Raw genomic sequence first — 26,680 nt, forward strand, 5'->3', positions numbered from 1 at the left:
TTTTGTTTAAACTTAAAAAACTTTTATATGGTTAGTTCAAAATATCAAAGTAAATGTTGATAACATATTTTGAACCAATCAAATCTTTCGTTTAACCTTGAAAACTTTTATATGGTTAGTTCAAAATATATCAATCAAGTAAATGTTGATGACATATTTTGACCCAATCAAATCTTTTGTTTAAACTTAAAAAACTTTTATATGCTTAGTTCAAAATATCAAAGTAAATGTTGATGACATATTTTGAACGAATCAAATCTTTCGTTTAACCTTGAAAACTTTTATATGGTTAGTTCAAAATATATCAACCAAGTAAAAGTTTATGGTATATGTTGAACTAATTAAATCTTTTGTTTAACCTTAAAAACTTTTATATGGTTAGTTCAAAATATATCAATCAAGTAAAAGTTTTTTATATGCTTATATAAATATATCAATCATGTAAAAGTTGATGGCATATTTTGAACCAATCAAATCTTTTGTTTAAACTTAAAAAACTTTTATATGGTTAGTTCAAAATATCAAAGTAAATGTTGATAACATATTTTGAACCAATCAAATCTTTCGTTTAACCTTGAAAACTTTTATATGGTTAGTTCAAAATATATCAATCAAGTAAATGTTGATGACATATTTTGACCCAATCAAATCTTTTGTTTACACTTAAAAACTTTTATATGGTTAGTTCAAAATATATCAATCAAGTAAAAGTTGATGGCATATTTTGAACTAATCAAATCTTTAGTTTAAACATAAAAAACTTTTATATGGTTAGTTCAAAATATATCAATCAAGTAAAAGTTCATGGAATATTTTGAACTAATCAAATCTTTTGTTTAACCTTAAAAACTTTTATATGGTTAGTTCAAAATATATCAATCAAGTAAATGTTGATGACATATTTTGACCCAATCAAATCTTTTGTTTACACTTAAAAACTTTTATATGGTTAGTTCAAAATATATCAATCAAGTAAAAGTTGATGGCATATTTTGAACTAATCAAATCTTTTGGTTAACCTTAAAAACCTTTATATGGTTAGTTCAAAATATCAAAGTAAATGTTGATAGCATATTTTGAACCAATCAAATCTTTTGTTTACACTTGAAAACTTTTATATGGTTAGTTCAAAATATCAAAGTAAAAGTTGATGACCTATTTTGAACCAATCAAATCTTTTGTTTTAACTTAAAAACTTTTATATGTTATATGATTAGTTCAAAATATCAAAGGTAAAGTTTATGACATATTTTGAACCAATCAAATCTTTTGATTAAACTTAAAAACTTTTATATGGTTAGTTCAAAATATATCAATCAAGTAAACGTTTATGGCCTATTTTGAACCAATCAAATCTTTTGATTAAACTTAAAAACTTTTATATGGTTAGTTCAAAATATCAAAGTAAAAGTTGATGACATATTTTGAACCAATCAAATCTTTTGTTTAACCTTAAAAACTTTTATATGGTTAGTTCAAAATATCAAAGTAAAAGTTGATGACATATTTTGAACCAATCAAATCTTTTGTTTAAACTTAAAAACTTTTATATGGTTAGTTCACAATATCAAAGTAAAAGTTGATGACATATTTTGTCAGTGAAATAAGTGAGTAAAACACATTTTATCAAAATAACTTGCATAACACCATTAACAAAAGCAAAAAATTTCACCAGCAACAAAACAATTTTACTCACATGTTTTGGTGGGAAAAAGTTTCATTTAACAGTTTAACAATACGCTTATTTGACAATTTACTCATTTGTCACGTCTATTTAGAAATACTTATAATTTTTTAAATCGGTAGCTTATGCCATTTTTCTTTTAGTACAGTAGAACCCCAGCATATGGTGGTCCTAGGATACGATTTTTTCAGGTTATAATGTGGAATACAATGTTTTTCCGACCCCTGGTTATGGCATTTGCCTCACCTTATGGTGTTATTTATAATGTTATTTAATTATAAACATGTGCATTATATACTGTACTGTATTTTGTTACTAATTTTTAATGCCATATCCTGGGACTCTACTGTATTTCCCTATTTTAAAAATTACTTATTCTACAATTAAAAAAAGGCAAAAACAAACTTTTTGTCAAATTTATCTGTTTTATATGTTTAGAAAGTACAGGTCTTTCATACAACGGATGGTTTTCTTTGTTTAGAACCACAAATGGAACATTATATACCTTGTTTTTGATTTTAAACATAAATTCAAGTTGGAAATTACTTTCTGTTCAGTAGTTAAAAAGCTTGAAATTACTTTTAAATTTTGAAGTTTCACAATATAGTAAGCATCAGACATGTTTACTATCGCATAACCAATCGTTTCTCAGCTGGTAAGACCTAAAGTTCTTAGATGCACCTCAAGTTTGTTTTTCATTTTGAGAAAAATTTAACAAAAGATTAACTAAAGAGAAGTGGCGATTGTATATACCGATTGTGACAAATAAAAACATAAAAAAACGTCACATTCATCAATTTTCAATTTTCATTGAAGAAAATTGTAAAGCAAATTTGCAATTTTTTCCTGTGAATTATTGAAATAAAAAAGAAATAATTCGACACGGTCTTGTTGCTGACATTGTTTGCAACCCAGTTTCTCTCCTACTTCTCTCTTCTCTTGCCATTTCAAAAATGGCTGCAATATATCAAGATACGCTGCAGCTAGGCTTGCCTACCACCACTCGCAATGCATCTCACTGCATAATTTTTTTTGGCAAGTGAGATGTCCTCCTATTATCTTCACCACAATTGTCACCAGCTTCAAATGTAAAAATATATCAAATATCAAATGAATTGAGCAGGAAATAAGAGTATACTTATTTTCTGTTTGTGGAGCTAAAAGTCAAAGATTGTTGCATCACTCTTTGCTTCTGTTGTTACCTACAATTGTAACATATGCATTGACTATCTTTAATGTGGCATGGATCAGCATCACAATTCTCCAACTCATCTCCCATGGCTTTCAAGTATTCAAAGAGTGCTGAGCTGCCGCTAATATTTCTGAATGTTTTAATCTGCCAGAATCATCACTTTGGTTACTCTCTTGCAATATTCTGATATTTTCTATTTATCCCTGCTCATAAACACACCAATAAAACTTTGCACTTTATCACTATTAAATACTTAAAATATTTCTGAAATGAAAGGATATAAAAAGAAGCGATCAAACACCCTATAGTAATTTGGAAAGGAAGTTCTTTTTTCTTGGATTAAAGTTGTTGTTTCTTTATCTCCACCCATATGCATTAATTTGGTTCACGGTGACTCTATGCAAATGAATATTAATATTTTTGTTGACCATAACCAATTCAGTGTCATACTGAACCAGAACTATGGGGAAACTAATGCTGTAGCATTTGATATATCCAAAGTCTTTAGAAGGTCTGGTATAAAGGGTTTCTCATGAAAATGAAATCATGATATTTCTGGGCAAATACCTAACATCATCAAATCCTTCAAGACAAGAGAAAAATCAAACATGTTCTCAATGGCTGTATGCCCAAACAGCATGATATAAACACGGATGTGCTTCAAGGATTTATCCTTAGACCTTTATTGTTCTTAATATTCATAAATGATCTCTGTGTGAGAAGTTTCAGTGGCCAGATACTGCAAGCAGCTCCGGTGCAACATGCTTGAGATAGAGAGTCTATGATGAAATAGGCACGGTTGTTGAAAATATCCCGTGGAGAGCCTGCCGTGCTCAGCTCCTCAGACCTTAATTTCCCTGGTTCATGTATGAACAGGAGTTTTTGCATTTCTGTGCCTAAGAGCCATAGCGACTATGATAAAAACATAGTCCTGGCGTGTTTGAATGGTGATGGTAGTGTGGAGAAGGCGAACGGCTTTTGTAGCGGTGTCTGGGCGAATGTGACCTACCCACATTAAGCTTTATAACCTCCTTGGTGAGGCGCTCGATAGTGTCGGGAATAGCCACAGACATGCTGTCTCGACTTGCATTCCTAGCAGTCACAGAATATATAAAGGCTGCGGCCTGTGGATGAGGGATGGAGGTAGTAGTAGGCCCCTTAGTGAAGTCTATCACTATCTGCCGATGCCGCTATCTCATCAATGGGATGCTTCTCCAGCATGGGTGCCAGTATCGCCTTAACTTGTGGAGGCAGCCTCAAAAAGAAAAGCTGCTTTATAAGGGCACTGTCAGTGGGGACGTTTTCTGCCAGCTCCCTCATTCTGTGGAGCAACTTGGTTGACATACGGTCCCCCAAAAGCTCGTTGTGTACTAACGTCTGGAAACGTTTTTCTGCTGACACAGAAGTCTGGAGCAGAACCTCTCACTTAATACTATTGTAGGTTGCATGTAGAGGGGTGTCAGTTATCAAATCTTTGACAACTGGTATTAATGACGCAGGGAATGCACTGAACAGTATGTGGAGTCGTCGTTGTTTAGGGATTTATTATTTGGTGCTTTTAAGGCACTCCCTAATAAAATAATTTAACACAATTTTCCGAACAAACAACAAACCACTTCTTAAACTTAACAAGGAAAAGGTTTATTTAAAAAGGCATTAAACTCGAAGGAGGAAAAGAAGGAAGGAAGGTTCGGGACTTCACTGCTTACTAGGTAATTACAGCCGGTGGCTGTCATCTGATACCTAGTAGGAGCAGAGGAGCGAAAGGTCTAGTCCCTTCGAAAGCTAGTGGAGTAAGAGAGTTTTTTCTTCTCAGGACCGGAAGCTGTAAGGTCCTTGGGGGTTAAAAATATTCATGCGCTACTCCTCTGATTGGCCAGTGTATGGCCACATCACTCAATCAGGGAGGAATATGTGCAAGAAGAAAGAGGTCTATTTGCATCTGCTACATAACCCCCTGCTTAGGCTGAAAGCCGACAGAGAAAAAGGTAGCATAACAAATAGTAAGAAGAAGAATACAATAGAAATGTAAATTTATTTGAGTATTTTTTTGAAAAATTTTTTTTTTTTTTTTTTGGTGAAGGAGGGAAGAAAAAAAAATGTTCTTTTTTGGAAAGGAGAGAAAAAAATGTTCTTTCTCAATAGAAATACACAGTTTTGCATAGTCTCTTCGGCCAATGTAGTGGTCACATAATTGTTCTCACGTGGAACATTTATCTCAGGTGTATGATGATGCTGTATGTATGTTGGAGGAATGTGTGGCTCAGGTGTTAATGTGTCCAGAAAGGCTCTTTTTACCCTATCTACCGATACTGTCTCTTTTTTACCACTAATGTCTAAGATCAACATTTTGTCAGTGCATGAAAGCACGTGATAAGGGCCAGTGTAAGATGGAGTTAGGGGGGCTTTTACTGCGTCCTTTCTAAGGAACATGTGAGTCCATGTCCATATGTCCTTCAGAACCAAAGATTCAATGGTCTGTTTCCTAGGGTGCATCGGCGGTAGCTTACTGAGATAAGCTCGTAGTCTGTTGACATAGAGAGCTGTGTCAGTTGTTATATCCTCTATCGGGGTCAGCATCTGACCTGGCAAAAATAGAGGTGCTCCATAGACCAGTTCGGCTGCCGAATATCCCAGGTCCTCCTTGATTGATGCCCGACAGCCAAGAAGGACGACCGGTATGTACTCGCTCCATCGCTGTTGGTCGGGGTAAGCGCGTAATGCTGCTTTCAATTGGCGATGGAAGCGTTCTATCATCCCGTTAGAAGCAAGGTGATAGCTTGTTGTCCGAATGCGAGTGATCCCGAGGATCTTGGACAGTTCCCGGAATAGGTGGGATTCGAATTGTGCACCACAATCAGTGGTGATTGTAGTGGGAACACCGTAACGCAATATCCAGCCTGATATAAGGGCTCGCGCTACAGATTCAGCCGAAATGTCACTAAGGGGGATGGCCTCAGGCCACCGTGTGAAACGGTCTATGCAGGTGATGAGATAAGTAAATCCCTGACTGACTGACCATGGTCCAACCAAGTCAATGTGAACATGGCTAAACCGAGTGTCTGGGGTGCTGAATGTTCCGAGGGGTGCACAGATATGCTTGTGCACCTTTGACTTTTGGCAAGATACACAGGAACATGACCAAGCAGTGATATCACACTTCATGTTAGGCCAGAAAAATCTAGCTGTAATCAGCTTCACTGTAGCTTTGCATCCGGGGTGTGCCAGGTTGTGTAGAGTTTCAAAAACAACTCTACGATGGGTCATTGGAATGAATGGTCTAGGTGAATCCGTTGAGGTGTCACAGATGATCTGCGTGTCAGAAGTAGGCACGGGCAGGTATGCGAATTTGAAAGTCGCAAATTCAGGTGACGATGGATCCAATGTGTCCAGACTTGGCTGATCTAAGGCCATCTGTTGCAAATCGATATCCAATGGTGAGGACAGAGAATTAATGGGCAGGCGAGACAATGCATCTGCTGCTGCGTTCTGTTCACCCGCGATATGCCGGATATCGCTAGTAAATTGCGAAACAAAGTCCAAATGGCATGTTTCGCGTGGAGAATACTTGTCCGGCTTAGCACGCAGTGGTCAGTATAGATTGTAAATTGCCGACCCTCGAGTGAATGTTGGAAGTGTTTCACTGCGAGGTACATTGCCAGAAGTTCCCGGCCAAACGTGCTGTAACATTGTTCGGCCAGTTTTAGCTGTCGCAAAAAGTATGCGAGAGGTTGTAACTGTTGCTGGTGCTGCTGTTGCAACACAGCACCTACAGCTGTTCCCGATGCGTCAACGACCGGTGAAAACTGGGCCTAGGGTACAGGATGTGCCAGTAAAGATGTTGTCGCTAGTGTATTTTTCACTTCATCAAAAGCTCTAAGTTGGATTTCATTAAGTGAGATCTGCTCGTTTTTCTTCTTCCTGTTACGTAACAGGTCGGAAAGAGGAGCTGAGAGATCCGCACCGTGTGGGATAAAGCGCCTGTAGTAATTCAACAGACCGAGGAAGTGCCTAAGTTGGCGAAGTGAAGTGGGCGGTTGAAGGTCTTGTAGAGCCTTCACCTTTTCCGGTAATGGAGATATACCGTGTGGGCTGATAACGTGGCCCAGGAAAACTAGTGACCTAACACCGAAAACGCATTTACCAGGGTTAATCCTCACCTGGTATTGCTGAAACCGTTCGAAAAGTAGGCGGAGGTGAGTGACATGTTCCTCAGGAGAGGCACTAGCCACGAGAATGTTGTTATAGACGAAATCTAAGTCACGCACTACTTCATATATAAAGTGCTGAAAAGTACTAGCAGCGTTACGTAGGCCGAAAGGCATGGTAAGAAATTCAAAGGCTCCGAATGGAGTTGTTACGGCAGTCTTTGGTATGTCGGCTGGATTAACTGGTATTTGATGGTAAGCCTTCACCAAATCTAGTTTGGAAAAGGTCTTACAACCATGTAGAGAGGAAGCAAAGTCCTGAATATGCGGGATTGGGTAGCGATCAGGTACCATCATGGCATTAAGTCGTCTATAATCCCCAGTCGGACGCCAATCTCCATCTCGTTTTGGGACCATATGCAGAGGGGAAGCCCAAGGACTGGACGAGGGGCGTATTATTCCCAACTGTAGCATATGATTAAATTCTGCCTTCGCTGCTTTGAGTTTATCTGCAGGAAGGCGACGAGGGCGTAAGAACACAGGAGCACCTGTGGTCTCGATGTGGTGTTCTGTGGTGTGCGTGGGTTTGCTCACCACAAAATTCAAATTTGTTAACTCCGGGTAGGAGTGTAGTACCTCGTGGTATGGGTCATTCGCAGCGGCAATGAAAAATACTGGGCTGATAGATGGGGCATTTGATAACGAGCCAGGGACGGAAAGTTCCATGCTAGTGTCTATCAGCCGGCGTCTGCGCATGTCGACCATTAAATTAAAATGGTGTAGGAAATCCGCGCCTAGGATGGGGTACGGTAAATCCGCTATGGTGAAAACCCACGTAAAGTCTCTCCGTAAATTCAAGTCCAGAGAACGTGAAATTTGACCGTACGTGGGGATAGGCGAATGGTTCACCACTTGCAGGGTTATCAATGACACTGGTGACCTTTCTTTAAGTAGTTTAAGTGGCCAAATGCTACAAGAAGCACCTGTGTCTATCAAGCAACATGCTTGAGGTTGTGGATCAGTGACGAAATAGGCACGGTTATTTGAATTTTGTGGAAAGTTTGCCATACTCATCTTTCCACAATTTAGTTTCCCTGGTTATTAAAGGTACAGGGCATTTTACAGTTCCGCACCTCAGCGCCATAGCGATTATGATAAAAACATAATCCCGGCGTGTTTGAACGGCGTCGGTGGTGCGGGGAAGGTGAGCAGCTTTTGTAGCGGCGTCTGGGCGAGTGTGACCTGCCCATACTGAGCTTGCCAACCTCTCTAGTCAGGCGTTCGATGGCTGTTAGAATGGCCATCGATGTAGCTTCCTGCCTTAAACTTGCAGGGCCCTCGTGTACCTCAGCAGGCTGTTGCAGGATCACCGCAGTGGTAGGCCCCCTCACAAAATCCATAACCTTGTCCGCCGATGCTGCTACTATATCGACGGGATGTTTTTCTATCATTGGCGCTAGTATGGCCTGTACCTGCACCGGCAGCCTTGAGAAAAAGAGCTGCTTAATTAAAGCACTGTCAGGAGTGACATCCTCTGCCAGTTCCCTCATTCTACGGAGTAGTTCCATCAGCCTGCGGTCGACTAAATGTTCGTCGTGGACCAGCGTTTGAAAACGCTTTTCCGCCAACACTGACGTCCGGAGTAGCACCTCCCGCTTTATGCTGTCGTATGTGGAGTTTAGCGGGGTGTCCGTTATTAAATCTTTGACCACAGGAGTCAATGATGCGGGGAAGGCACTGAATAATATGTGCAGCTTCGTTTGCTCCGAAACGTTGTTCGCTGCAAAATATGACTCGAGTTGAGCAAACCAAACTCGCACGTCACCGGCGAAGGCAGGCAATGTTGTCATTGTCGCTACCGAGAGTAAATAAAAAAAAACAAAAAAAAACTAACCTATCCGAAGTATGGAAAGGACACCGAATATGGACCACGTGGAGAAAGGAGAAATATAGAGAAAATCTTTAGGCAGCGACAATACAAAAAAAAACTTAACAGGCTAACGGGAGAGGAGAAAAAGGAAAAAAAAAAAATTACAATGAAATAAAGCTAAAAAAAAACTATACTCTATAAGGAAGAGCCGGGAAAAAAAAAATGTGGACAATATGTGTGTGTGAGTGTGTTTTTTGTTTTTTTTTTTGTGTAAATGTGTGTAAACCTGAAGATAAATGAACTCTTTGAGTACTTACATGTTGGCCGAAGGATGCTAAATGTCAAAAAAACTTTGTAAAAGTTCTTTTTCTTCTTCTTTTTTCGTTTGTTGTTGTGTTTTTTCTTAAAACTTCAGTGTGCGCAAATGTATCTCGGAATGTACCGGGCGGCGTTTCCGAAGAAAAAAAAAACAAACTTTTAGTTTCTTTTGTTTTCTCTTCTCTTTTTTTCTTTTTTTTCTTTGGTACGCGTGCAGACTTTTTTTTTTTTTCTTTTTAAAACACCACGCGGTCGACAAAGGGTGGCGCTGACTTCTTAATTTATAAAATATATACGTATATATATATATATATATATATATATTTTATAACGGACAAGCCGAGCAGGAAATAACGTCTGTTTTTTATGTTAATTTTAAGTTTTAAATGTGCTCTTACAAGTCCGTTGACAGTTGCTGTGATTTTTTTTATGTCCTTCAGAGGCGTGATGTGGTCGGCTTTGCTGAAGTTTTAGACACCATGTGCTGAGTTTTAAAATACTCGCCTTTCCTTGTTCAAACGCAAAATAAGTTAGCTATTCGGAAAGCATGTGTTATCGCGTCGGGTCACCATTTTAGGGATTTATTATTTGGTGCTTTTAAGGCACTCCCTAATAAAATAATTTAACACAATTTTCCGAACAAACAACAAACCACTTCTTAAACTTAACAAGGAAAAGGTTTATTTAAAAAGGCATTAAACTCGAAGGAGGAAAAGAAGGAAGGAAGGTTCGGGACTTCACTGCTTACTAGGTAGTTACAGCCGGTGGCTGTCATCTGATACCTAGTAGGAGCAGAGGAGCGAAAGGTCTAGTCCCTTCGAAAGCTAGTGGAGTAAGAGAGAGTTTTTTCTTCTCAGGACCGGAAGCTGTCAGGTCCTTGGGGGTTAAAAATATTCATGCGCTACTCCTCTGATTGGCCAGTGTATGGCCACATCACTCAATCAGGGAGGAATATGTGCAAGAAGAAAGAGGTCTATTTGCATCTGCTACAGTTGCTCCTTGACGTTATTTGCTGAAAAATAGGATTTGAGTTGAGCAAACTAAACTCGAACGTCGCCTGCGAAGGCAGGTAAAGTCATAGCCTTTTTTTAATAGTGGAAGCGACAAAACAGACCAAAAGAAAAATCAATTACCCAAAATACAGACAGGACCACGTGGGGAAACAAAAAAGGGAAATATTTAACACAAGACAAAAATTAGAGAGAGAAAATATTCAAGAGACAAAAAAGAAAAGATTCCACAATAAAATAAAATAGAAAAATATACTTTTGAAAGGAAATGCAGTGGTAAAAGAGTTAATATATGCGTCAGTGCGTTTTTTCTTTTTTTTTTTTGTGAGTGTGTATAGAGAGAGAGAGAGAGAGAGAGGAAGATTTAAAATTTTTTTTATTTTTAGTGTGTGTGTGTGTGTGTGTACGTAAAGCCTGAAGTTAAATAAATCTTTTTAAAGGGTACTTACGTTTTTTTGGCCGAGAGACGAAGAGAAATGTGTTATATATATATATATTTTTTTGAAAAGTTCTCTTTTCTGTATCGTTTACGTGTGACGACTGGCAGATTGTCGCTTGCTTGGGTGTGTATTTGTACGCAGGTGTGCGTGTGTGCTTGCGTCCCTCTTAGCAAAAAAAAATGTTTAGTCACTTTTTTTCTTTTTGTTTATTTTCTTTAAAAATGTTTGTCGAGTTTGAATTTTTTAAAAATTCGATATGAAGTCGACAGCTCCGTGTTTATTTTTCTTTGCCGAGTCTGACAAGGGGTTTCGTCATTGTTGTTCGTCCGCTACTGGCAAAATTCTTTTTTTCTTCGCCGTCTGTATACCCAATGTTGTTTGTCTTTAGTCAAATAACGGGCTGATGTGCCGGTTGTCTGTAAAGGAAAAGAGTTCTGGAAAACGAGGTCCGTTAGCGCGAAGAGGAAAAAGGGGGCTCAATGCCATTGTTGCTTGTTGAGATTCTTGTTGGTAGTAGTTCACTCGTTGTTTATCTTTGTTGAAAAGTTCGCTTTTTGGAGCCAAATTTTAGCTTGCTGGTATTTCTCTGATGCGTCCCGTTTTACAAAAAAATGAAGAAAAAGGATCGTCATTCAGAATTGTGTGTGGGGGGGTCATCATTTTAGAGTTTAGATGCTTTTAGGGCACAACCTAATAAAATAAATAATTCAATACAAGCTTCTGAAATGAGGAACACAACAACTTCATAAAATGTAACACGTAACAGGTTTATTAAGGAGAATGTGTACTGGGTGATATGTTCCTGGTCAAAAGCTGGACTCCGCCTACCTGCTGCTATCATGGTAGTTATTCCAGTGGAATCGTCAATACCGGTTGAAATAACACCCAGGTGGAGAGAGTGAAGAAAAAGGGTCCGTTCCATTTGGTGTCTCTCTCAGTAAGGAAGAGTTCTTATTCTTCAAACCGGATGCTGGCCGAATTCCTTAGGGGATAGAAAGGATCAATGTGCCGTACCCCTGATTGGTCAGTATGTGGCCAAATAACACAGGAGAGGCATTGATTCGTGAAAGGAAAAAGTTCCATTTGTTTCTGCTACAAGTACCCAATATCTTTACAAAGTCACAATTTGAGCATCTCAGCTGGTGCATATAGTCTCTCACTCTTAGATAGAGTCCAAAAAAGAGTCTCAAATCTAATAGGTCCTGCACTATCGGCGAAGCTCCAGCCTCTGTCTTATCACTGCAATATTGCATCCGTGTATCTGTTTTACAAGTATTTTAATGGAATGTGCTTTGACAAACTTGTATCACTTGTGCCTCTCTTGATGTACATACTCCCGACAAACTTGTTTAGCAACAAAATCACACCCTTCCACTGAAGAGGTCTTTAGATGCTGGAAAGGTATCTACTCTAATAATTTTTTCCTTCAGATTCTTAAACTTTGGAATTCTTTCCTGCTTCCGTAACTGTATTAACCTCTTTGTCCACATTACATTAAATGTAATGTGAACAGAGATATTGTTGCTCAATTCCTCACAGGGCCCTGTTAGACATGATCCTAAATAATAACCCTCTATGATCAAGTGGCAATGCGCCTTGTTTGAGATGAAAAAGAGTAAAAACAAAATTTTTTAAAGGTTTCTAAGTCTATCTTTGGTAGTTTTGTTGTATAATGAGAAAAAGGTGAAAGACAGGATCTTGTAAGTGAGGAAACAGCGAGAGTTCCCCAGTAGATGACTCATATAGATGTGCATTGAGGATGCTTCCTCTCTTCTGACCAGAAGGCGAGGAATGTTTTATAAAGAGCATTCTTCATTTCCTTGTGATGATGACGGATGGAGGAGAAGCCAAACAAAAAGTTCAGAACTTCAGTTCAATATAAAGAAAAATCTGCGGAAAAGGTAAAGATCTGAAGTGTGAAATGCAAGGTGTGTGTTAAGAAGGGACTGTTCATGTTGTATTATGCGAACTACATTAGTAAAGGGTTAGTTAGAACATCGAGAGAATATAGAAACACATGTGCGAACAGAACAGAAGCTTTTTAACACTAAGAAGGAGTAATAGTTTTTGCTACTACGATATACCATGTGATTGTGTGGTGGGAGATTGTAGGCAATGGTAATGGTAAGAGTAATTCTACATATGCTTTATTGTATAAATACAAAATGTCTGTCGCTACTTTCGTCCATGGTATTACTGGTATTTCATGGTGCATTAGAAGTTCTTCAGTGGGTTTTATTATTCCCATTTTTGTCATTTTCTCAAGTTCTTTTTTTAATTTTGATTTTATACCAAATGGGAAATTTCTTGAGGGATTTATAATGGGTTTTATATCTGTGTTTATAGTTATGTGGTGAGTGACCGGTAATTTTCTGATGTCACCAAAGCAATCTTTTGTGTCTTCCTATTGGGGCGTCTTATTTATTGAATATATTCTTTTTATCAATCCCAGATTTTCTGCTGTGTTTGCACTAATTACTGCATTTGCATTGGTATCTGCTACGATAAACTGGATATTTATTTTTATCACTTTGTTTTGTAGCTGTATCATGCATCTTCCTATTATAGGAAATTTTGTACTATTGTATGCAGTTAATGTTATCGTTGTTTTCATTAATTTAGGTTTTATTGTGTTGCAAATCTTTACTGGTATTAGATTCACTTCAGCTCCTGTATCAATTTTAAAATTAATAAATGTTTCATTGCCTTGTAGTTTTATTTTCCACTTGTCAGTTTGGAACACATATCAATATGGTGTCCAAGTTAAACTGGTCTAACTCCACGTGGTCTGAGTTGTATGATTGTCCGACATTGTATAATTTTTTCTTTCTTGTTTGACACATTCGTGCATAATACCCTTTTTTCCCACAGTTTGTACAGGTTTTGTTGTATGCGGGACAGTTGTTTTTCTGGTGCAACCCAGAGCAATAGGTACATTTTTCAATCCAGTACTGTGTTTTGGCAGGCTTTTTGTCTTCTTGTTTAAAGGTTCCATGGGCAGACATCTTGTTTTTGTTGTTCTGTTTTTCTTCATGTCCCGAATTAGCGATATATTTTCTGTGTCTTACATGGCCATTATTTTAGAATGTCTCTTGGTTTCTTTGGCATTGAACTCTGCTTGAATTGCTTTTTCTAAATCCAACGACAGTTTTCTCAGCATTCTTTCTCAAAGCATGTTATCGTTAATGCCTCAGAGAAGAATATCTTTTATTAGTCTCTCGGTAAGTTCTCCAAATTCGCATTTGCTTGCTGTTTGTCGTAGTTCGGTAATATATTCATCAAATCTCTGTGTTTCTTTTTTGTGGTTTGAGTTGTCCCCCTTTGCAAATTGGCTGTTTGGAGAAATGGAAAACTAGATGGCTCTGTGTGGTTTGAGTTGTCCCCCTTTGCAAATTGGCTGTTTGGAGAAATGGAAAACTAGATGGCTCTGGTTGATAGTCAATTTGCATAAGTGGAGAAATGGGCAGCATATAAACGGTACTTTTTTTTAAGCAGGGGAGAAGAGCACAGAGAGTGAAACGACGATTGGAAGAAGTGACGGCAAATTCTTTTTGTGACGGTGAATTATTTTTGGACGTTGAAGAGCTCAACCTTTTGGAAGGAACAGCTGTGTCTTATATATTTTTTTTTAATTTCTTTTTTTTCTACTTCACTACAAGCTATTTAGGCGGGAACTATGGAAGCAAAGAGGATCAGTAGTGAAATGCTTAAGACGTTCTCTGGAGAGGGAGATGTTATAACCTGGCTGACCAAGGTTAAACTTGTCGCTAAGTTGCGGGACATCGCGGATGTAGCCAGCTTGATACCGCTGTATCTTGATTGTGATGCTCTGGCCCTATATCTGGAGATGCGGGAGGAGGATCGACTGTCTGTTGATGCCATTGAGGAAAAGTTGAAGGAAGCATTTACCGAAGGACCGTTTGTGGCATATGGCAAACTAAGCCATATGGTGTGGACCGGAGAGCCTGTCGATGTTTACGCCAACAATATCAGGAGGTTGACAGGACTAGCAGGATTCAATGGAGGAGGCCGTCGACAGATGGTTAAGATGGCCTTTATCAATGGCTTCCTGGACCATATTTCTATAGCTCTGCAGCAACTGCCCAGTGTAAATACTATGGAGGTGGTAGAGTTGATTACACAGGCTAGGGTGCTGGCCAGGAAAAAAGAGAGTGAGCAGGGAATCGTAGCTGTCGCTCAACGAAGCAAACTGCAGCAGGAAATTGTGAAGGACGAAAAGCAGAGAGGACTGTGGCAGAGACCCAGGTTCTCTGGCAGATGCTACCAGTGGCAAGGCCCCCATATGGCGAGAGAGTGCAGGGAGCCAAAGCCAGAAGTCACGTGTTACCGCTGTGGGGAAGTCGGCCACATCAGCAGATTCTGTCCCCCAGGGAAGCCACTGCGCTGGTGGCTACTCCACTTATTCGATGAAGGCGCTTCAGGGTATGTCACCACAAGTAGAGGTGACCCTAAATGGACGAAGTGCAAAAGCCCTTGTCGACACGGGCTGTACTTCAACAATTGTCACCAAAGACATGGTTGACACATGCAATGGAACCAGCAGCATTACGGCAGTTGACGGCAGAGAGGTGAAGTGCAATGGCACAAGTATCGTTCGGTTGATGGTACGTGGGATGTCACTAACAATCCAGGCGATTGTTATTAACAAAATTGTCACGGGTGTTGATGTGGTGCTAGGGATGGACGCAATTGCTCGACTAGGGGCGTTACGGTATACAGGTATACAGGGAGCTGAACGTACACGTTGCGTGTCACACAGGAGGCGATGTGATGAACGTGTGCGGAGAGACCATGCGAGAGTGGAGGCAGATTCAGAAGGCTGCGACGATTGTGGATTTAAAATCTGCATATCTACAGATCCACATTTCACAGGAATTCTGGAAATACCAGCTGGTCAGATACAAGAGCCGAACGTACTGCCTGACTAGGTTGGGTTTTGGCCTGAATTCTGCACCAAAAATCATGGCAGCGATCCTCAAAACGGTGCTAAGCAAGGAGGACGCAGTCAGAAGAGCCACCAGTTCCTACATTGATGATATTTTGGTGGATGAGACGGTAACAACTGCGGAGGACGTAGTAAAACACCTCAACAGCTTTGGGCTAATTGCAAAACACCCGGAATCGTTGGAGGGAGGAGCTGTGTTAGGGCTCCAACTAAGAAAGGACCAGATAGGACGGTTAGTGTTCCGGAGGGGAAATGAGATCCCGGAGGTGTCGGAAAAATTGAGCAGGCGAGAACTCTTTTCAATATGCGGAAGACTGGTGGGCCATTACCCTATTGCAGGATGGCTACGGACTGCATGTAGTTATATCAAAAGGCTAGCTAGTGGAGCGAAGTGGGAGGATGGAGTTGATAAAGAGATTGTGGACATTATGAGAAAGATTATTGAAGAGGTGAAGAGGGAGGATCCAGTGAGAGGTGTTTGGCATGTACCCAACAGTGCAGAAGGTGTTGTGTGGTGTGATGCAAGCTGTATAGCAGTGGGGGTCACCTTGGAGATAGGTGGTGTTACTGCAGAAGATGCTGCTTGGTTGCGGAAGAAGGACGACGTGGCTCACATAAATGTGGCGGAACTGGATGCGGTTATGAAGGGCATCAACTTAGCTTTGAAATGGGGGCTACAGAATGTTGAGGTGAGGACCGACTCAGCCACTGTGTTCTCTTGGATCCAGTCCGAAGCTACAGGAGAAAGGAGGGTGAAGACGAAAGGCGCTGCCGAGATGCTAGTAAAGCGTCGATTGATGATGTTAAGGGAGCTGATTAGGGAACTTGATCTTCAACTTAGGGTCACTATCGTTCCTTCAGCAAAGAACAGAGCAGATGTGATGACGAGGGTGCGGAAGACCTGGCTAAAGGCGCCGAATGAGGCAGCTGTTGCAATATGTTGTTTGAATGAAGACACTCTGAAGGATTTGCATGACATGCACCATTTTGGAGTGGAGAGAACCTTGTTCTTGGCCAGGAAGGTGGACCCCAGAATCACAAAGGAGGCCGTTAGGACAGTGGTTGAGAGATGCAGCCGGTGTCAATCAATCGACCCTGCGCCGAGTAGACACGAAGCTGGTGAGGTTCAGGTGGCAGAGAACTGGAGCAGGTGTGCGATAGACGTAATGCACTATCGACAGAGGCTGTATCTGTCAATGGTGGACTGTGGACCAGGAAGAGTAGCCATTTGGAGGGAAATCAAGGCGGAAAATGCAGGTGAAATTGCAAAGGCAAAGGTCTTGGAAGAGGTGTTTTTGGAGAGGGGTCCAGTGACGGAAGTGCTAATGGACAATGGAACTGCCTTTCGCTCAGCTGCATGGAGAATGTGTTGGATAAGTGGGGAGTGCGGCGCTATTTCAGGGCTACATATAGACCAGGCGGAAACGGAATTGTGGAGCGGCATCACAGGACCATTAAGGCTATAGCTGAAAGGGGCCAGATTTCGCCGCTAGAAGCTGTCTTCTGGTATAATATGGCTCCAAAGTCAGGGCAAAAAGTGGAGAGTGCCGCAGAGGGCAGTCTTCAAGTACGAGTGGCGGCATCCCCTAACTGCACAGGTACCCGCGGAGGAAGGCGAGAAGCGAGCAACTGTGCGAGTGGGAGAGGAAGTGTGGATCAAACCACCTGATGCTCGCTGTACCACACACTGGGGGAGGGGCATTGTGACAAGTGTCCAGTCCCCGAACAATGTATCTATCGACGGCATCCCTCGACACATCCTTGATGTGCGGCCGGTAGTGGTGTCATCAGAGGAAGACAGCGACATCGAGCCAAGTAGCGACGTTCACAAAGAGGCTCCACGGAGATCGCAGCGAGAGAGACGGCCGCCATGTTGGTCGAGCGACTACGTGATGGGTTGACATGTGATGATCGTGTAGATCAAGGGGGCATGTGGTTTGTGTTGTCCCTCTTTGAAAATTGGCTGTTTGGAGAAATGGAAAACTAGATGGCTCTGTGTGGTTTGAGTTGTCCCCCTTTGCAAATTGGCTGTTTGGAGAAATGGAAAACTAGATGGCTCTGGTTGATAGTCAATTTGCATAAGTGGAGAACTGGGCAGCATATAAACGGTACTTTTTTTTAAGCAGGGGAAAATTTATTTGGCTGACCTAAAAGTTCAAAATCATTCGTGTTTGTACAACTATGCCAGTATACTACGTCTTAACTGTTGCTTCCAACTGAACAAAGACTAAATAACATTCATAAAGCTATTGCTTTGCCTAAATAGTATTTTTCCATTCAGAAAGTAAAAGCAATGCTTTATTGATGCACAAAATTCAGACTTTTCCCATTTTGAAAATTAGCAACAGTAATTTCACTTGTAAACTAACTGACTGAGCTTAAATTTTGTCACATGGTATTTGAAGGTTAGTATTTTATAAAAATCATAAGTCTATATATCAGGCCTGAGACGTATTAAGTGATTTATTACTGACCCTCCAAGGAATCAGCACGCGTAACTCTGGCATCGATCATCCTTGCACTCTGTATGAGGACTGTGTCACTTCTACTCCTTAAACTACTTCCTGTAGTAAAGTATTACATCAACAATAATGATTTGTTTTATGTTTTCATACGTCCAACTGTAGACATGTATGCTATCTTGTCAGTCCTTTTACCCAAACACGGTTAACCAATGAACTGCTGCTCAGGCTATCTGAGAGTAGTTATCACTTTCAATTGAAATTGATGGCGATGGATCATATTTTTCAGTATGACATAATTATGGGGGAAAACAGGAACAACCTACATTTCAAATACCCTTGTGTCTGTCTTTCCTGCAGGTTGGAATGAAAAGAGATCCAAGATGGCGTCTGTGAGGTTTTAACACACATAGTCTTCGACGATCTCACAAAGTCGTGCTACACATATGCAAATGAGGTGTGTCGGGCTTCATAAAGCAGGTCGTTTGGAGGAGTTAGGTAGGATTTTTTTTTTGGACACATTGCTTTGCATTGTAGTAGTGTGTTGCTTTGTGTCAGACATCTTGAAACATGTTGGTACGTTGAGGCATAGGGAGGAGAGAGAAAGAAACATATCACTTGGTGTGGTGTAAATGAAGAAAAAAGAAACAAGAACGACCGACCGCGTTTTTGTGTGGCTTACCTCGTGTTCATAATGAAGAAGAAAGAAACAAAAATGGCTACCCTGTTTCTTTATATGCCTATAGGGTGACCACGAGGTATGCAAATGAGATGCTCCTGATTGGAGATAAAAGAGGAGTGATTTGGGGAAGGAAGGCATTCTGAAGTTAGATTGCGAGCAGAGAAGTTGTATTTGTAGAAGAGAAAAGTCGGATTCGGGGAGAGAAAAGCTGAAGTTGCAGAAGTTCGTTTTGGAGTGGAGAGAAGACGCGTCAAGTGGTAACCAGAAAGTGAAAGTTCGGACAGCAGTGTCACGCAAGCATTCCTTGCAACAAACTATTTCAGTTTGAGACACATACGCTGTATACCAGCAGCTAACTGACGAAAAGAAGACATACTTCACATGCATTAAAATGTCCCTCTACACAGCATTTGCACTAAATCCAGTTGCCGCATAGAAGGAGTTCATGGCATGCAAGTTAAATCCTGGGGAAACCCTTGATGTTTATCTGACAGAACTGAAGAAGCTTGTGGTCCTGTTTGGAGGAATGTCGGACAAGGGTTGGTGTGCACGTTTGATGCAGGATTACCTGATAGGTTGGAAGATCTGCTCTGAGCCTCGCCCCAGATAGACGAGATGGAAATCTCAGAGGTGTTGGTGTGAGGATAGGTGATAAAAAAGAGCCCAGACACTATAGACCAAGTGGCAGCTGTGCAGCCATCACAGGGTGGATTGCAGGACCTGGGCGCAGTTACAACCTGACGCAAGTGTGGAGGGCTCAACCATTTGGCCCACGATTGTCTCTCATCATGTTTACTGACTTAGAGACTTAACAGGTCTTAGTGCTACTTGTAAAAACTGGGGACACCTGGCCAGTGCCTGCCCGAGAAACGGGCAAGAGGAGGAAGCTACAGTGCCAGTCTTCTTCCCAGATCGTTACTGAACAAAGCGCTGCCCGCAGTGAGTATGTGCGTTAACAAGTATGAACGTTTCATGCTTGTAGGTTGTAGGTTGATGATCCTATCTCGCATTGGCTGTTCGCTGAAAAAGATCACTTCAATATGGTTTTCTGTTTCACAAGTTAATAAACAATAAATAATTAATGTGAACACTGGGTTTCAGTTTTTGTTATAACGTTATTACAGAATAATAAATAAGTATGTACAGTTATCAACAGGAGAAATAAAAATAAAAACTACTGATTATATTTTCTACTTTCTGGCTGTTTTCAATAGTTATTCAATGGGGCCTTTTACTTGTTTTTAGCAACTAATTTCCCTTGATTATCGATCAGTCAGTGAATGGTGTTTTCATGTGGGGTTTAGAGGTAGTGGATAATAACGCAAGCTTTCAAATCCAAAACTGATTTATGGAGGGGAGCTGTAAGGTCTGGTTGGTCTAGGGTTTTATCTAACCAATTCTTGGTCTGCATATCATAATCCAGTTCGCCCGGATGCTAGGTGAAATTTTGTCAGTGATCAAAATTTCCACCGACTATTTTCTCATGCACCAGCACACTCTTGGCCGTGACCTTTTAAAAGGTCACCTCCTAGCCAAAACATGGGTAGAAACTCAAAACAATCATTTTCATAGCAATATTGTTTATTGTTCCAGACTTTGTTTTTCCTTTATGAAGAAAATGTATTTCATATCGCGATGAAGTTGTTTCCTCTTCCTTTTTTTTCAGCTTGCAGGGTTACTCAACAATACCCCCGAATATTCACATAAATAAAAAAGATAAGAGCTTGTGGACACAGTGTGATGATGTATGGAAGTAAAACCTGACTAATGAGGGTTGAGGACAGGTGTTGCATGGAGAGAAATGGCATGAGAATAATATGATGGATGGGTTGTGTGAGTCTTAAACATAGGCTTAGATTAGATAAACTCATGAAATTAGATCTGGACAGTATTGGGAGATGTGTGCAAAACAGGAGACTCTCATGATATGGTAAAAATGAAAAACTGGGTTAACAGATGCAGACCAGTTGACAATGGGATCAGTTGATACAGGAAAGCCAAGAAAAACAAGTGATAAGCATAGATGTAAGAAAATAAAGGATCAATAAAAACCTAACCAATAGATAGATTAGTTCGGAAGTCAATTTATAAAAGCTGTCTGACATATAACATATAAACTTACTTATTGAAAATTTTATAGAGATTAGTTTGCAGTGTTTGAAATAAAAATATAAGTCAGTCATGAGATGATTGAAACCCGCCTGCCAATATAAAATGGGCCAAAATGTGCCTGGTTCTTACTCCTTTATACCAAAGTATTGTGGATATTATGCCATGTAAACGTTGATAACTAAAAATATATCTGATCTTGCATGGCAGTTACTGTTATCAACACGAATTAGATCGATACATCAAATTTAGAAGAATCCAAAATTGAAATCATGTCAAAGTTTCCATAATAAACAAAACCAAAGTTATTAAAAACAAAAAAGAGTGATTTTCATTTTTGTGTGGCCATGAGATTTCAAAATGAAATCATTTCTAAGTTAAACCATAACTGATATTTTGATAAAGTTTAATGACAATTAGTGAATAAAGTTATATATTTTTAATTTTAATTTGTGTCCGTTTTACAGCAAAAATTTTACAATTTTCCAAATGTGGACCAGTGTTTCTTCTTCTTTCCACTCTCCTTGACTTTCATCCTCTTCCTCCTTCCACTATTTCTTTTTCATATCAAAAAATGCACACTGTGGTAAATTAACAACTACAAAAATTATCATGAAGTAGCGGCTTTGTTATATATTAATGTTTTTATTACTACTGTAGCATGCAAGGCAACCATTTTTGAATTATCAATGTTCTTCTAAAAATTTGTAATTAAGGAACTAATGCAGACTGTGACAATGGTAATATTATAAGATGAGAAATCTTCTGAAAAAGCTTACCTCAATACCTAATGCAAAAGAACTGATCAATGTGATGAAGTAAATAAACAAATCAGTCTCTGAAAAAAATTGAATTTGAAAATATTTACATAATATTTTAAAGTAATGTCCAAAACAGAAATATCACAATAAAATATAAATAAATTTTAATATCTATTCAGCAAAGTATAAAGAAAAACCATTTTAATCAATTTGGAATCATTTTTAAAAAATCAATAAAACAATTTTTTTGTTTAACCAAGAAAACTACTTTAACACATTACTCAATAAGTCATGGAAAATGCTACAATTAATAAAAGCTGTGTATGATTTTTATAAAGTACTAAGCTTTAAATGATATGTGCAAAAAATTTGTGCATAATCAGATTATTAGTTTACAAATAACAGTTATTTAAATGTACCTACTGTTGAACAATGGAAAAATCTGAATTGCTTTCTGATGAAAAAAATACTGTTCTTGATAAGAGTTATTTAGATTCTGTTCTGTCAGAAACAACGGTTAAGGTGGTATGCTAATTTAAAACATGGTTGTGCACACAAATGATGCTGAATTTGGCAGATAACCACAAACTTATCATGAATGATCATAAATTTAAGTTGTGTGAGATAGCAGAGGAGTTGAAGATATCAGAATGTATTCACCATTTTGCATGAACATTTCTCAATGAGAAAGCTTTGTTTAAAGTGAGTGTCACGTTTGTTCAATTATTCAAAAGCAACAATACATCAATGATTCAGATCATTAATTGTAAGTGTTTCAACACATCAAAAAATGTTATTGCATCAATATGTGACAATGCAAAAAACATGGATCTTCCAAAATGAAAATAGAAGTGGGCATGCAGGTGAAATCCAAAGCGACCAAAGATGTAAGCATCAGCAGTTTTAGCCTCCATATTTTGAGATGTGCAAAGTATTTTGTTCATCAATTACCTTGATAAAGAAAGAACTATCAATAACAAATATTACATAGCATTATTGATACATTTGAACTAAGAAATCACCAAAAAATGTCCACAAATGACGAAAAAAGACCAAGACAATGCATTGTGCCACGAGTTGATTGCAACAATAATACAACTACATGATTTGCACTTTAAATTGTTTATATCAGGAAGCCAGTATCTTCAGACAGCCTGATCTAGTAGCAGCAGACATTGCTAAATGAATTTTATTTGAGGAAGGCCTGATTTGATGCAGTGCTACCTTGCCCTCAATTCCATTCAAATTGATAAACTGTCTTTTATTTTAAAGCTTCCTTTAGTTTTGATACCCACTATGGATACCCACTATAATATGTGTCTGCATGTGAAATTTTTGTGGCAAGAGTTGCTCAATCTCCAACCACATCTCTCCCGAGTCAACGTTGTTAAATACTAGTGGCAAGCAGAGGTTAAAGACGATTATAAATAATGCCGAGATAAGCAGAGAGCACATACAGTACTTAAAATTTCCAAATGATCCCCCGTCTGGTACTAGCCAGGCTGAACATTTCTTAACTTTGGTGATCTGATGAGAACTGGTGTGTCAACGTGATTATGAAATTGCATATATGATTGTGTTGTATGAAATTGCATATATGATTATGTTGTATGAAATTGCATATATGATTGTGCAGCAGAGCAAACTGCATATATATTTTGTGAGACACTCATAATGCAATGTTATATTTACTTTTCTGCACTGTTATTAAGAATAAATCAAACTTAAGAGGTTCAGCATTTTCAGTGGGTTTGTTAAGGTTCAGCTCTATTGAAAAGGTTAAGAATCACAAACATAAACGGTTGGTTCACAAACATAATAATCTCTCTTATAAAATTTGTAATGCATATCTATGAATACTGCTTCTGTAATATGTACGATGTATCAACCGAGAAGTTTACGTAATCGTGCACTTTACATCACCAATGCTGATATTGCTGATGACATTGCGTTGTTGTCTGACAACCTCATTAGCATCCAAGCACTTCTATTTTCTCTTGAATCAGCAGCAAACTGTACAGGGCTTCACCTGAATGCTACCAAGACTGAGTGTATGCCAATTAACATTCGCAACAACCACAAAATTAAAACCCTCATAATAAATAAACTCAAATGTGTTGAAGACTACAAGCATCTAGGATCACACATCAGAAACTCTGAGAAAGACTTTTACAGTAGAAAGGGCGTGGCATGGACTGCTTTTAACAAAATGGATACAATCTAGAAATCCAATCTTGCTTGCAAATTCAAAATCCAAGTTTTCCACGTACTTATTGAGGCAATCTTACTCTATGGATCTGAAACTTTTTCAGCAAAACAACAGCGTCATTTAGATGGATTTTACACATGTCTTTTTAGAAGAGTACTCAATATTTCTTGGCAAAATCACCCAACTTTTGACATGATATATGGAGACTTACCGAGAGTATCAACAGTTTGTAAGAGACGTGTTCAGTTTGTTGGGAATTGTGCACGTGCCACAGATAAACTTGTTCCATCATTTGTACTGTGGAGGCACCAATCATCTCACAATCGATTATGAAAGTTAACTTTTCCAGATAGGATACAACAAGATACATTTATCTCCAAGGAAGATATTTTGGGTGCTATGACAGATAGGGAATACTGGAAGGATGTAGTGAGTTCTATCTCAGCTGAGACCGCAGAATGATGATGATTTGTAATATGTTATTGTAAGACTGAAAATAAATTAATTATACATCACTGTAACTCAGCGTTTTATCTATTAGATCTGTTTGGCATTTCTTCAATGTTTTTTAGAAGTATCATTAACATACTGTTAAAATTATATTTTTTTTGCAGTTTAAATGCCTTCAAATTCTTTTTAAATGTCAACGAGTCATAAAGTACAAGTTGTGCAAGACAAATTTGACACATTTTAGAAAGAAAAAAGTCATATCTTAGTTAATAATTCAAGGTATTCAAAGAAAAGTTTCCAAATTTTTTGGTTTGGCATAAATCACATCCAATATTTTGGTGCTTTACAGTCATCCATATTCTCCATCTTTCAAACTCATCAACACTATCCATGGCACTAGTATTAAATTAAATTATTTAAATGGTTATGAAATGAAAGAATAACAAAAAAATGATCAAACTTATCTCAAACACCCCATAATTCATCCTTTTTTTAAACTATTAACAAAAGATTAAAATAATTGAATTGTCTATGGAGACATCGAGATGCATTTTTGGTACATTTAATTTTTTAATTAAATTATTACTTCAAATAAGATTGTTAAAATTTTGTTTTATTTTATGCTATTGCATTTTGGATTTCAATAAAATATTCAATCATTAATAAAATTAAAAATATTATAATTCGAAATGTAATAAAGTTACATTGACACCTAAAATACACTTGAGAAATTGTTTTATAATTTTATTATTAACAAAATGGTTTATTTTCTTGATTTTATTTTATCATTGATAAAAAAGTTTATTTTCTTGATTTTGCCATGAATAAACTTCTCATGTTCAGTTTTCTAGAGATTTTTAGAATTTACTAACTTTGCATATTCCACATTTTTCTGATAATTTGAAGGTCAACCATCTGGATGACAGCGCTTATGATAATGGCTGCCAAAGCTGCAGTTGGAATATATTTAAAAACGGGTGCAAGAACAATTAAAGCCACCAGGACCACAAAACCTGAAAAACATAAAACATTAAAATAATGTCTTTAATCAAGGATTTAAACTGGTGTATTAAAGACTATAACATTTTAAAAACATCCTAAAAAATTTCTATTGAAAATATTTATAGATAATATCAAAAAGTAATATAAGAAAAAACACATTATAGATAACAACATCATAAAGATTTAGTGTCTATTGTGACATTCACAAGACATACTGCACTAATGCAGGGAAATCAAAGTTTAGAAGATGCAAGATTACTTCTTTCATCTGAAGAGCTTGAAATAAGGACTGGAATTTCTTTTTATTTACAGGGCTTCTTTTCTTAACTCATTGACCACCTCATAAAAACAAAACTACCTCAATATAGAAAGGTTTCTCCTTTATTGAAAAACAACGGAACCAATAGTTATAGAATTGATTAATGTGCTTTTTATTGCCTTGCCTTTCATTTTTTTATGTAATGTCACTAAATAGGATTTGTGAGTGACATGAGAAAAATAAAGCATTCTAAATTTTTTTTATCTTAAACATTATTACATGAGGAGTCATTTCGATTAAAATTTAATTTATTTCACCTATCTAAACTAAAGAAATGCTCGATTACAATGTTTACACATTTTAATCATGTAAGAATCAAGATGGATGCCATCAGCAATTTCGTAAAGCATAAAGCAGCCTTCATCTTGCAATCAAAAACTAAGATCGAGTGAAAAGGAATGAATCAAGGCAAAGCTGTCTAATTGGAATATGACAATTTAAACAATTTTTATTTTAAACAAGTGAAGCATGTATGGCCCCCTGTAAGTGCACAGTGTATGAGGCATAAAAAAATGACTAAGTTCAGCATTGTCCCCCCCCCCTCAGATCCTTGTGAAAATGAACAAACAGTGCAATTTTAGGTCTTAACATATGGAAATTTGAGTTCTGCACCATGCAAAAAAAAAGAAATGACTAAATCCACCATTTGCCCCCCCTCCCCATTTAGCATCAAAAGTCCCCAAGGCCTTAACATATTTAAATTTGAGTTCAACACCATGCAAAACTGCTAAATAGACATACACAGAAAATTTTGGACAAATATGGTAAAATAGTCCCAAAATTGGAGTGTTTTTATTAGCCCTAAAAGAGACCCTGTGGCACACCCAAGAGTTATTAGCGAAGTATAGACCAACAAAATCATATAGAAATCAGTTAGTTACAACTTTTCAGAAAGTTTTATAAAAATCCAAGGCATCAATTTTTTTTAAAAAGCACAAAAGTGTCAATTTTAGCCATTTTAACCCAAAAGGCACCCCTAGGGGGTCAACCGGAGTTTTCTCGGAAAATCTGTTCTGTTACTTTTTTACTCATATCATGTTTAATGTTCATGCAAAATT

The 26,680-nt window shown here is 38.2% G+C and overlaps 1 protein-coding gene across 9 annotated transcripts in view; it reads right to left on the reverse strand.

Annotated features, from left to right (window-relative positions):
- LOC145254893 (sodium-independent sulfate anion transporter-like) overlaps positions 1-26,680 on the reverse strand; it is a 635,989-nt gene that overhangs the window by 196,866 nt on the left and 412,443 nt on the right. For all 9 annotated transcript variants that reach the window (XR_013863830.1, XM_080113811.1, XM_080113816.1 and 6 more), the window contains 2 exons: positions 25,174-25,314; positions 21,661-21,719 (listed from right to left, as the gene is read on the reverse strand). Coding sequence is in view for 8 of the 9 variants with exons in the window: in XM_080113811.1 (XP_079969937.1) it covers positions 21,661-21,719; positions 25,174-25,314 (200 nt within the window). In the remaining variant the exon portion in view is untranslated. The remainder of the gene's footprint in view (positions 1-21,660; positions 21,720-25,173; positions 25,315-26,680) is intronic.

Source organism: Euprymna scolopes, chromosome 30 (assembly GCF_053919585.1).
Source record: "Euprymna scolopes isolate OS-2025 chromosome 30, ASM5391958v1, whole genome shotgun sequence".
Lineage (NCBI taxonomy): Eukaryota > Metazoa > Mollusca > Cephalopoda > Sepiida > Sepiolidae > Euprymna > Euprymna scolopes.